We start from the raw sequence: 11,775 nt of genomic DNA, 5'->3' as shown, positions 1-11,775 counted from the left end.
TGGACTTTTCCTTGGAGATAGCGAGGTAGCTGTCTAGCGATCACAGTCCCGCCTTCTCCTTCCTTATCTTCCTCTTAGTGTGTTTGTTGGCTATTCTCAGACTATGTAGTTTTTTTTTTATTTCGAACAGTTGTAATATTTTGCTCATGATTTAGTGACACCCGAGGTCGGGCTTGTATTTTTCCGCTTGTTTTAGAGTTTCACTTTATATCTTCTATCGGATTTCTGTTAAAAACATGGTTTTACTTAAGTTTTAAATGATATATGGAGTATTTGGAAATAAGTTGGTTGGCTTAGTTTCACGATAGGCGCCATTACGACTGGGTCGGTTTTTGGGTCGTGACATTTACCACGATATATAAATAAAATCACCTACAACAGCAAATTCTTTTCCTTTAATTTTGGTCAATAACATAACATTTACACGAAATACTGTTAGGTGCAACTTGAGAGATGTCAAAAGGAAAGATGATGCTATTTACAAAAAGTAATCAAGAACAAAATATAGCCTTTTGCGTTTCTTACAGGCCAGGAGGTTTGAGAAATGGAGTCAAGCCGAATATGCCATCCAAATCCACAGGAACGTTAATAGCTCGAGTAACAATTTCTGGCATCTGTGCTTTTCCCTTCCATGTGTTGAACCATGGTCCTCCCCCAACTTCTAGACCTGCCATATTGCTTGTAACATCCAAAATAACCTACAAAAAGCAACAACGTCATTGAAGATAAAAGAAAAGCGATCAAAATATGAACAAGTTATGCAATGCAGTATGAAATAACTAAATCAAGCTACTCTTTTGGTCCCTTTTAACAAGTGAAATTTTAGTGGTTGGAGGGTAAGGAGTTTTAACCTTAACTGTAATATGTTAATTGGTAGAGCAGATCACCAAAGTAATATATGTAGCATTGTCATTCTTTAATAGATTTGAATTGTTTGCTTAATAAATTGGGAGTTATTAAACCAGTGAAATTGTATACAACTGTCCATTTTGTGGAATTATATTAAGTGAAAAACTGAACATCACCAAACAGATATGTCAAGCTAAGTAATTTGGATGGAAGGAAAATATCCCCAAAATTTAACAAAAATAAAAGTCATAGACAAGCTTAGCAAGCAAACGAAGTGGATGATATGAATTGTACAGATCTCTTATGCAGTGAATGATATGAATTGTACAGATCTCTTATGCAGTGAATAGTAATGCAAGAATTGTTATGTGATAACTAATAATGCGAGAATTTTTTGCGGTGAATAACAATACATGTATTGTTATATAGATATTCCCTAATTTAAGAGCATTTTTGTCTTTAAATATTCTTATCCATTATTGTTAATACATTTATTCTTATTCTGCGTTTTATCCCGCATAACATAGCACCAAATTCAAATGTAAATTATATCGGCATTTGTAATTCAAGCGTCTAGTTTCAGGTATTCTAATATAGAGTTGTTGATCAAGTTTTTTTTTGTAAGTATATGGAAATAAGTTTACTTATCTCCAAACTAAACGACCCCTTAAAAGTTCATTCATCTCTACTTTAACTTCCAAATATGATAAGTATGCCCCAAAATAACATGTACCTTTCCTTTACTTCCATTACTCTTCCGTTCCCACAACCGCAGTCTTAGATCACTGAAACACGTGTCTCTACATGCAGGAGCGAGACCCATCTCATCTGTGGGAGCGCGCAATGTGGTACCAGGATCTTCCGCTGTTGCTTCCAGTTCTACCTGTTCAAGTTACATATCCAAATTAGTTATCTAATGCATCTACCACAAACACACTTAATCAGCTTCCTATTCTGATCAATGAAATTCAGGTCTTTTGGGACTTAAATAGGGCATTAATTTTCATTTGGTAAAGACGAACCAAAATGCCAAATTGGCTTCAGCACTGATGCAATATATCGGAAAGGAGTTATATTCTCAAAATGCAAACTTACTGTATGTGTCTCATTCTCCCCAAATATATGCCATTTACCCCATTGAGCAATTTCCCAACTAATGCTAGCATTCCATGGAACAAATTCATAGAAAATACCTCCATAGTGAATTCCTATCTGCAAGTATTTGTTAAATGTAAGGATTAATAAAGGTAGTGAAATTACATAGTAAAGCCAAAACTAGCAAAGTATAAGCTTTCGAGATACAGCATGAAATACTATCTCTTTCCTCGTCTGAATGCATTGCTCAAATGAAGTTCAACAAAACTGGTAACCAATGAAGAGAGAAGGGAAACAAGGGCAAAACTCGCAAGGGAAGTACCAAAGCAGCATTTTCAAATGTCTGACTCAATCCAGGAAGCTGCCTTAATCCACCACCAGCAGTCAAAGCAACATCTCCAATCGCACCTTCAAAGACACTGCATTGCACCTGTAATTAAAAAGATTGAATGCAAACTGAGAAAGGAAAATAACGACGTATTGCATTTCCAGCAGTAGAAAGTGTCGTTACAATTTAACGAACAACTAATTGTTTTCTTTGCATATTAGTCTGTTCAGCCTCACACCTACCCTTCTTTCTTTCTTTCTTTCTTTCTTTTTTTCCCTTCCAGATTTCATGAGAACTTAGGAGATCTAAGTTGACACATCGGCTAATTGAATAACAAATAGTTCATTGATTCTTTAGCCGAGTTTACCTCTCAGAAATCTCATGGAGGATATACCCTGAATGCCAAATATCTGATCAAAACCAGTGATAAAAAAGCCAGGAAAAAAAATGTAGACAAGGTATACAAAATGGTTCACAATTCTTAAAAAAGTTGGACGCAAACAAGAAGCTGAAAATAATTGAATATATTCTGCAAAATGAGACGCGAAGGAGGCAAGAGGTACCCAAAACCACTTTCTTGGGAAGGCACCACCCCAATTCTTTTCAGAGTAAGAAGGAGCATTTTGAAACTCATATCGCTGACCATCCCACTCTATCCAGCCTGGCAGAAGAAATTCATGATTAGGTGCTTCCTCTTATTCCTTTTTATGTTTATCAAACAAACAACAGAACATTGCACTCCACTTTTTAGCTGATAAATATTTGCATTTCAACTCTAATCATTAAAGTACATGAAATATGGATCTGGTTTCTACAGAATAGTCCAAAATACCAACCTTCTTTTATTTCTTATTTTATACGTGTCAAATACCAATCCTACAGTTCTGCGACTCTCAATAGGGTCTCAGGGTGACCCTAGATGGACTTAGGATGCTTTTCAAAATAAAGAGTTCTTCTTTTACGCCAGCTAGTAAACAGTTCAAAAGAAACAGTCAAATGATTTGATGTGCAGGTGATATTTTTGCATTTTGTAATCCGTAAATATGGATTCCAGCACTTCCTTTTGTGCTGATGTTTTAATATACCACTACCCATTTCAAAAAACAGTCAAATGATCAATCTGATTTCATAATAGCATATCCGTCACATGGTTTTTGGAAATAACAATTTAAATAAAAGGATCATAAAGATCCAGTTTCTCGTATTAATCCTGATGACATGGTAAAATTGAAAAATTGGAGGACTGAAAGGAGGACGTAAAGAGGCGTATAGGACCTTATAAGTCCAAACTGGGGCCAAGAGATCAGACTGAAAAACTAAGGGTAGATTAATGAAAAACTTCCAACTCATACAACAGAGAACTCCATGAAATGAAATAAGAGCAGAGAAAATGCTTGATAAGCTGAAGCCTAACTGAAAAGCTGGGAAAAGAATTAGATATTACCTGTTGAAAGTCCAGCTGCCATGCATATTTGCCAATGTGGTTCAAATACAGGAAAAGCAGCAGGCCATCCTGCTGTAGACTTCTGCTTTGAGTTAACGTCACCCCATCCATAAATGGGTCGCGTGCTATACTCCCAGCTAGCAGTTTTCACAATTTCAGTATAATCTGTCCTGTCAAGTTAAGTCATACCAATTGATCAGCACCTATATGATAACCGTACAAAAAATAACATACAAATATAATTTTCTTCTTCCCAAACTTCAAGCAGAAAGTATGTTAGGACTCAATCTACCTTAATTACAAGATAACAAAGGCCAAATATATCCTTAATGAACTTGTTGATAATATCAAATGTTGGAGAAACCTAGGACCAGATACTGTTCTATAAGGTATGGGCAACGCAATCGTTGAGATTTTTTCCTTTTTTCTTTTGGAGGTAAGTTTTAGAAAACTTGTTGGCGGGATACATTGACAGCCCCTTCAACTTGCCAGTATATTTTAGTTAGACACTTGAATTAAGGCGTGTTCCAATTGAGCACCTGAAGACATGACAAAGTGTTCCTATTAGACACTTCCGGCTCAATCTTGGAAAAGCTTCTGCGCGTGTTCTTAAGAACCCATTGCGTGGATAAGTTAACCAATTAAAGCATGCCCCACTATTTTAATTACACACATCAAATATAAGCCTCTGCTATAACAAAGAAAACCAAGATCAGTCAGTTAAAAAGAACCTAATCAATTAAAAACAATTCTTGCTCCGTTAATTAAAGACCTGCTCCGTTAAAAAGAGAAAATCAAGAGTCATTTTCCTAAAATCTTCCCAAGGAGTGTCTAATAGGCACACTTTGTCATGGGTTCAGGTGTTCAATTGGAACAGGCATTAGTTGGAGTGTCCAAGTAAAATATAGTGGCAAGTTTAAGGGGCTGTCGATGTATTCCGCCAAACTTGTCTGATTCTTGAGAGGAGAAATTTGGTTGAAAAGAAAGACAACAGCAATGTAGCATACAATTTACAGCATTAAGGCAAAAGAGCTGCTGAAGAGTTATAATACACTAGTGACAACTATAATGAGAACTCCATTCTGGTCCATTACGATGTGCAGCAAGATCCTTGCTTTGTGCAACAGTATAGCTGCTACAACCTTGATATGCTTGTTATTAGATGTTGAATACAAGATCCCAGGGTTGTTAAATACAGCACCATCTTGGTATTGAACTGAAAAAACATATCTTCTCCAAGAAAAGAAGCAACATTCCCTGCTTCTCGAGTGAGGGAAAGTAAAAGGAGAAACGGTATATCAATCTCTTTACATCATACAGAATTAAGTAGCCTAAGAAGGGGATATGAAATACTTAATACTCAAAGAATATCATAACAATTTGAAGCAAACAATGCTGCTGAACTTGATTTCTGCTCCACACTGTTTCAAGAGAATACGCATATGGAAAACAACAGAAGAAACTTCAAAGAAATAAGTACCTCCCATCATCGCGAATACTTCCTTGATGCCAAAGTGGGGTAACTTGAAAACCCTCTACAACCCGGCGATTAAACTCCTATACAAGCCATTAGAAAGACATAAGGTCAATCATAGGGCATACTAGGGATGTGAATGATGGAGTTTTCTTATAGGAAATGTCACCAGTTAGTATAATTGTATGATTACTTAAGTAAGGTCAGGTAGATGCAGTATCAATGTCCAAACTGTAAACTCATAATTTATTGTTAAAAAACGCGATCTTTGAAAATATATTACTTAAGGGAAAATGATTAAAAGTTTAACTGAGGGAAGACAATGTAAGGTAGAGACCTGCGGAGGAACTTCCTTATTTGGAGGCCTAGCACTATTTTGGGCAATGAAGGTGTTCCCAAGCATCAGTTCATGCCTACCTGATCATGACATACTGTTATCCATTAGAGCACTGGGAAAGTTTTAAACGGAACACAACAACATGCTACATTGCAGAAAACAACTAGTCCTTTTCCCGACAAGAGACGATTCTTGGTGGGATATAAAAAGGTAAAAGAAAAACTGCATGCTATGTTCAAAAGTAATCCTAATCATAGAAAGATGTGACTAGAACAAATAAGAGAGAGCAATCATAAGTACAGAACATCCTCGTGGTCTTAGCACACCGTGAAATTGGTCACACCGAGAAAATTCCTGATATGACTGATTTAAAATGACAAGGGTCTGAATAACTTCAAAGGAAATTCATAAGGGAAGACAGAAACCTTCTTCTGCTCAAAAGACGAAAGGTAAGGACAGTAATAGCTTTCATTTACTGAACTACTACTACGCATGAGAAGAGATGATCATCCACTTTGTTAGAGGGGCTTCAGTCCTAGTACCACAGAAATTCATTGCCAGCTCAAAATAACAAAAATCACATAGAAAATTGTAAAAACATACTTCCCCAGAAGTTTGAAGACTCTTGAGTATATTGACAAATATACTTGTCATCTGGACCAAGAATTTGAGCTCCCACACCAGTAAACCGAGGACCATATTGCAACTCCTCAAAGCTGCTCAATTTCTTGGGAAATGCAGGATTCTCTACAGAATACATAAAGCAAAAACTCTGTCTGCATTCTGGAATTGATACCTTAAAGAACCAACCTTCAAAGAATTTTCTGCTACTTCCATCAAAATGGTACCTAAGACATCAAAGTAACATGACTTATACTGCACCAATAACTAAACTACAAAGTAAATTATCACAAATGGGTCATCCTACTTCTATATTCCACTCTAAATATCAAAAAGCAAATTCTAACTCCAGATTACTTCACGCCTCCACTCTTCTCAGTAAACAAATACTGCATTTTTCCAATTCTTTCCAAGCAACTTTCTCTCTCATATTTGGAATTAAAGATCAAACACATATATTTGATGGGCGCATAACAATCAAATCTTTTGAGGAATTTACTATTACATTTCAATTTCATTCAATTAAATCATAAAAAATGGCATGGATTTCAATTAAAAGTCAATTTTTTGAGAAATTTACTACTCACTCCATTTCAATTTATACGACACACTTTCCTTATTAATTTGTTCCCAAAAAAAATGATATATTTCTATATTTGGAAACAGAACTTCTCACTTACCCATTTTACAAGCTTTTATAGTCACGCAAATTGAAGGCCCCACAAAAGCTTTTACCCTTAGGGGTCGTTTGGTATGAGGTATAAGAAGGTATAGTGCTGGTATAAAAAATTAATACCACCTTATTTTGTTTGGTTAGCAAACATGCTATAAGTTATCCCGGGATTAAAATTAGTACCGAGATAACTTATACCTTATAGAGGGTGAGGTAATTAGTGCTGGGATAACTTATACCTTCTTCTTAGAAATTATGCAATTGTCATTTTTAATACAACATACCAAACAGTGGATAAAAAACAATACCAGGATAACTAATCCCGGCATAACTAATCACGACATAAGCCGTATTCAAACCAAACGACCCCTTAAGCTTTTAAGACCACAAGTTTCAAAAAAAAAGTTGTTTCTTCTTGAACTCCATACCGAGTCAAACTAACTCACATAAATTGGAACAGAAGGAGTATTTATATTTCAATTTCATCAACTAAATCATCAAAAATGGCATGGATTTCAATTAAACATCAAATATATAATATTTGATGGGTGCTTAAGAATCAATTTTTTTTTGGAGAGAATTACTGTAATATTTCAGTATCATTCAACTAAAAGTCATAAAAATGGCATGGATTTCAATAAAAAATCATACACATAAATTTGACGGGGTGCTTCAAATCTTTTTTTAGACAACTACTGTTATATATCAATTCCATTCAGCTATATCATCAAAAACAAGAAGGGCATGGATTAGTAGTCCTGTTACCCGCTATGAGGAGTTCGAAGAGGACGATTAGAAGGTGTAGAAGAGTAAACCGGTTTCACAGCCTCCCTATTTTCCTGTTTTGTCATTTCAACAGATGAATCAGCTCCTGCGACTGCGTTCACTACACATGCATGTCTTGATTTTTGACACTGCAGCTTCAAGGTAGACGGAAAAGTGCTCAAATTCTTGAACTTGGTCAAAGAGAGAATTTTCCCATTTGTTACTGAAGTTGCAGAATTAGTCACAGTCCAAGAAAATCCAAGATTTTTCTTAGGCTGAGAAATTGAAGAGATGGTGGAAAAATCGTATATGTTCTCCATTGTAGTACAAGATTTGAGAGGTTTAGTCAAATTGGGTTTTGGAGCATTGCTAATAAGAGGGGTTGTGAGAGTTGCAACTAGGAGTATTATTGTTTTCTGGTAATTTATAAGGTGACTTGTCGAATTTTAATCTCACAAAAACAAGTGTGCAGTTTGCAACCAGCCACGTGAATAATGTGAGAAATATATGCTCTGCAAATTACTGCTACTAAATTGACCACTCGTTTACCCATAAGCTTAATTAGTTTCTTGACACCCTTAAGGTTAATTATTTAGCATTATAGCTTCTAATTTTGAGGTAAATGATGTCATGAAAAATATGATGATTAGAAAAGTATGCGGTCCCAATGGTATTCTTGTAGAGGTTTGAAAGTGTTTAGGAGAGAGGTCTAACACGCCCGTCCGAACAAGATTGGAATTCTAAAGCCAAATTTTAGAAAGAGCTCCTAAGTAAGAATATTTAAAGATAAACTTGCAAGGAAAAAGTATAAAAACCAGCTCAAAAATTTCATAAGTTGATATACAATAACATACCCGGTGAAAACCCACAAAGTGGGGTTTGGGAAGGTAAAGTACGCAAACCTTTCCTCTGCCTTGAGAGGTAGAGATGTTGTTTCCGAAAGACCCTCAGCTCAACAGAAAGCATGGAAAAAAAAGGCCAGATAAGGACAATCAATTCAATGCAGTATGAAAATGAAAGTAACGAAAACGAATAAGTCAAGATAACACAGTCCAAAAAGGAACAGTAGCTATCACAGATAAAAAAGGTAATCGAAGTACAATAAATAAGAGATAGTAGCAGAAATCAAAAGGTAAGAAACTATAGAGCAAGATAAGTTGATATAATAATATCGAAAAGTACTGTATTGCTTCAATATAATGATTGTTTGTTGTAATGCTTTGAAGAAGACAACTTGTAAGCCGTGGTAAATTGCCGAGAGAGACTTTTCAACATTGAAAATAAAAAAAAGTAAAAAGAGAATGAAAAAGGTAAATATAATAATGTGGGCCCGTATTAGTTGTTAGGATATAAATAAGGCCAAAAAAAATAGCTACCCTACCCATGTAAGGAAATAATTCATTATAAATTATTTCATTCTCTAATTATTATTACAACGATTTCACGTCAAAGTTATTATACTTTCGCTCTAAAAATTCTTTTTAAATTTAAATGTACATACATTTTTTAATAATATATATACAATATATTTTTAAGGAAAAACAAAGACCCCAAAAAATTGGGGCCCAAGCAATTGCTTTACTGATATTATAGTCGAGCCACGTCAAAATAGGATAGCTTACCAAATTATTTAATGCTATATTGAGAAGTGTAGGATGCCCGACCAGCTGAGAAAAAGTACCTTTGATTCTACTAGTTTATAAAAATAAATAGAATCAACTAAAATTGAGCAAACCATCACAACATTAAACTTATGAGGCATATGACGAAATTCAGGAAAAAGTGATACAACGTAAACTTAGAAAAAAGTGATAAAGAATCAATTTAGATTTATGTAAAATAGATCTGTAACAGAGATTATATTTTTGTTTGAAAATTGATCCTTTGGTGAGTGTTTGAGAAGAGAAGAATTAATATTAATTATATAAATATCATAAAGTTGTTACTAGTAATGACTGAGTGCTCAAACACTCGTTACTTTTGGAGTCAAACACTATATTATTTATAAAGAACAATTATTAATTCAATACAAATATAAACTGAGCACTCATTTTCAGTAGCAACTCCAAATTAAAATTTAGTTGAGAATCCATAATTTAAAATTCTGGGTTCGTCACTAATTATTAGCGTAAGAATAGTAGTAAGAGATACAAAGAAATTTAATGTATTTATGGGTTTATACCAGAAATCAACATTGAGCTCATTAATATTTACTCTTATTATGTATAGTGATCACGCCCAACTCTAGTCCTAAAAAGGATAAGCGGTCGCTGCAAATATAATCCGGTCTAAAAGTCCGGAGTCGAATCCCACAGAGAACTAAGGCTTAACTATATCTGTTTAATATCACTAAAAAGACAAGTTTGAACAATTTTCTAAATTATAAAGATTGATATTTATATTTCTATCTAATTAACTAGCAAATACTAGAAAACGGTAAAATTATCAACTAACGAGACAAAAGGTTGGAGACTAAATTAAGGAGGTCTAGAGTTATGATTTCCCCAATTGTCGAAATCCTTCTAGCTATGTTCCCTACAATTTTTCCAATGTATTCTCTACTGATCGTGAACACTTTAGGTGTCGCAATTCTCTCTCGAGCAACTACAACAATTTACTAGACATATTCTCTCGAACTACGCTAGTTGCCTTTATCTAACCGCTCATTATGACCACGTCAAGGCTTTGTTATTTCTAAACCTACCTTTAAACCCGTTGTATTGATTTCTCAAATACGTTAGGAGTGACGTTGTTCAACAATCACCTAAATATGTATCATTTCTCAAGCAACACATAATAAATAGGCACCGTCAATCGATGGTCATTCAATCAACAACAATAAACACGTAGTTTAACAAGTAGAGAAATCCAACGGCTCAATTATATAAAAACATAACAAGAATTTATCCTACAAAAGGTTCTATCAAAACCCTAGATAACAATTTAGCTATTCATAATAGTATGTAAAACTACAATACTAAAAATCATAACCAACAATGAAAAATAGGAAGAGGAAGGAAAAACTCGTTGAAGAATTCCCCGCCTTGCTCCTATTGTGTTCTTGACTCCTTAGGTTGAATCCTCAGTCTCCTTAGCCTCCTTAGGTCTAATTTTTATGTCAAAAGTGTGTTCAACCCTTAAAAATACCGTTTTTCAATGTATATATATCAACACTTAAAAATACGTCTGGACTGCCGCGGCCGCGGTCAACCGCGGTATATGGCAGGTATACTGTTTCTGCCGCGTCAGGTCCGCGGTCGCAGTTTGGACTGCGTTTTTCCCCCTAGTTTGTTTGGAATTTGGAAAAATATAAAACATGAACATTGTGTCTATGTGAGTTAGCTTTCCAACCATATATTGTACGACTCCAATGGAGTTCTGAGCAAAAGGTTATGTGTATTTTACTAGACAATGCATAATATGCCTACTCGATTCTTCATTTTGTTGCTCTATCATCCGTTGATCCCCGAATACGATCCCGGCTTAATTCCTTGGGCTTTTACTCAGACTTCAAAGCTCCAAATCACTTGAATTCATTCTATAACATCTACATAGCTCGGAATCAATCCTACAAGGCATATAACTCACAATTAGTGCAAGACACTAGCGATTAAAGCTCAAACTCAATTAAAGTGCAGTAAATTTGAGTGTAATAAGTGACTAAAATACACAATTATAGCCTATCATCAACACCCCACACTTAAATCATTGCTCGTCCTCGAGCAATCAAACTGCACTTTTTTTGTAGACATGACCTTTTTAAACAATTCTCCTAACTCATCACACCAAGAGTATTTAAAATAGATTAAGCACAAAAGCGTAACATCTTCACCTCAAGATTTGACTCACAAGTACCACGCATTATTCACAACTCACTTACTTACTCTAATATAGAGGTCACTGACATTACCTTTCCTTCATGAATCAAGTGCCCTCACACAACATAAGAGAGTAGTTCCATACAATAAAATTTAAGAACACTTAGGAACTCAAGATAGAAAGAATTCACTCACTCTCAGAATTAATATTAATATGCCACAAAATATACCCCATAAGCTTGCCCGTAGTGTATTACTCCACTAATAAAGCTCATTCAGTCTAGGATCAATTAGGACTTTATTTGGTTATAATGTAGGCTACGGGACGTGTAGGATATATTTAGATATAAAAGTGACTACACCTCCCTAAG

The 11,775-nt window shown here is 35.0% G+C and overlaps 1 protein-coding gene across 1 annotated transcript; it reads right to left on the bottom strand.

Moving 5' to 3' along the window:
* Positions 1-368: 368 nt before the first annotated feature.
* On the bottom strand, positions 369-7,999 carry LOC104221249 (tocopherol cyclase, chloroplastic). The gene is made up of 10 exons (XM_009772266.2): positions 7,587-7,999; positions 6,131-6,375; positions 5,528-5,607; positions 5,197-5,273; positions 3,717-3,886; positions 2,836-2,933; positions 2,267-2,374; positions 1,945-2,061; positions 1,583-1,732; positions 369-698 (listed from the first exon to the last, which is right to left on the bottom strand). The coding sequence occupies exons 1-10, from the start codon at positions 7,904-7,906 to the stop codon at positions 522-524; spliced, it is 1,542 nt and encodes a 513-aa protein (XP_009770568.1). The 5' UTR covers positions 7,907-7,999; the 3' UTR covers positions 369-521.
* Between the last annotated feature and the right edge of the window lie 3,776 nt (positions 8,000-11,775).

This window comes from Nicotiana sylvestris, chromosome 8, assembly GCF_000393655.2.
Source record: "Nicotiana sylvestris chromosome 8, ASM39365v2, whole genome shotgun sequence".
Lineage (NCBI taxonomy): Eukaryota > Viridiplantae > Streptophyta > Magnoliopsida > Solanales > Solanaceae > Nicotiana > Nicotiana sylvestris.
This window is presented reverse-complemented; position numbering and strand designations above follow the sequence as displayed.

Bases quoted from the DNA above. Each gene is read 5' to 3' on its own strand.
- LOC104221249 (XM_009772266.2), bottom strand. From the start codon at position 7,906: ATGGAGAACATATACGATTTTTCCACCATCTCTTCAATTTCTCAGCCT. The intron at 6,376-7,586 runs GTAACAGGACTA...TTGATGTCTTAG, and splicing joins CTTCGAACTCCTCATAGCGG to GTACCATTTTGATGGAAGTA. The intron at 5,608-6,130 runs GTATGTTTTTAC...TGTCATGATCAG, and splicing joins GTCTTCAAACTTCTGGGGAA to GTAGGCATGAACTGATGCTT.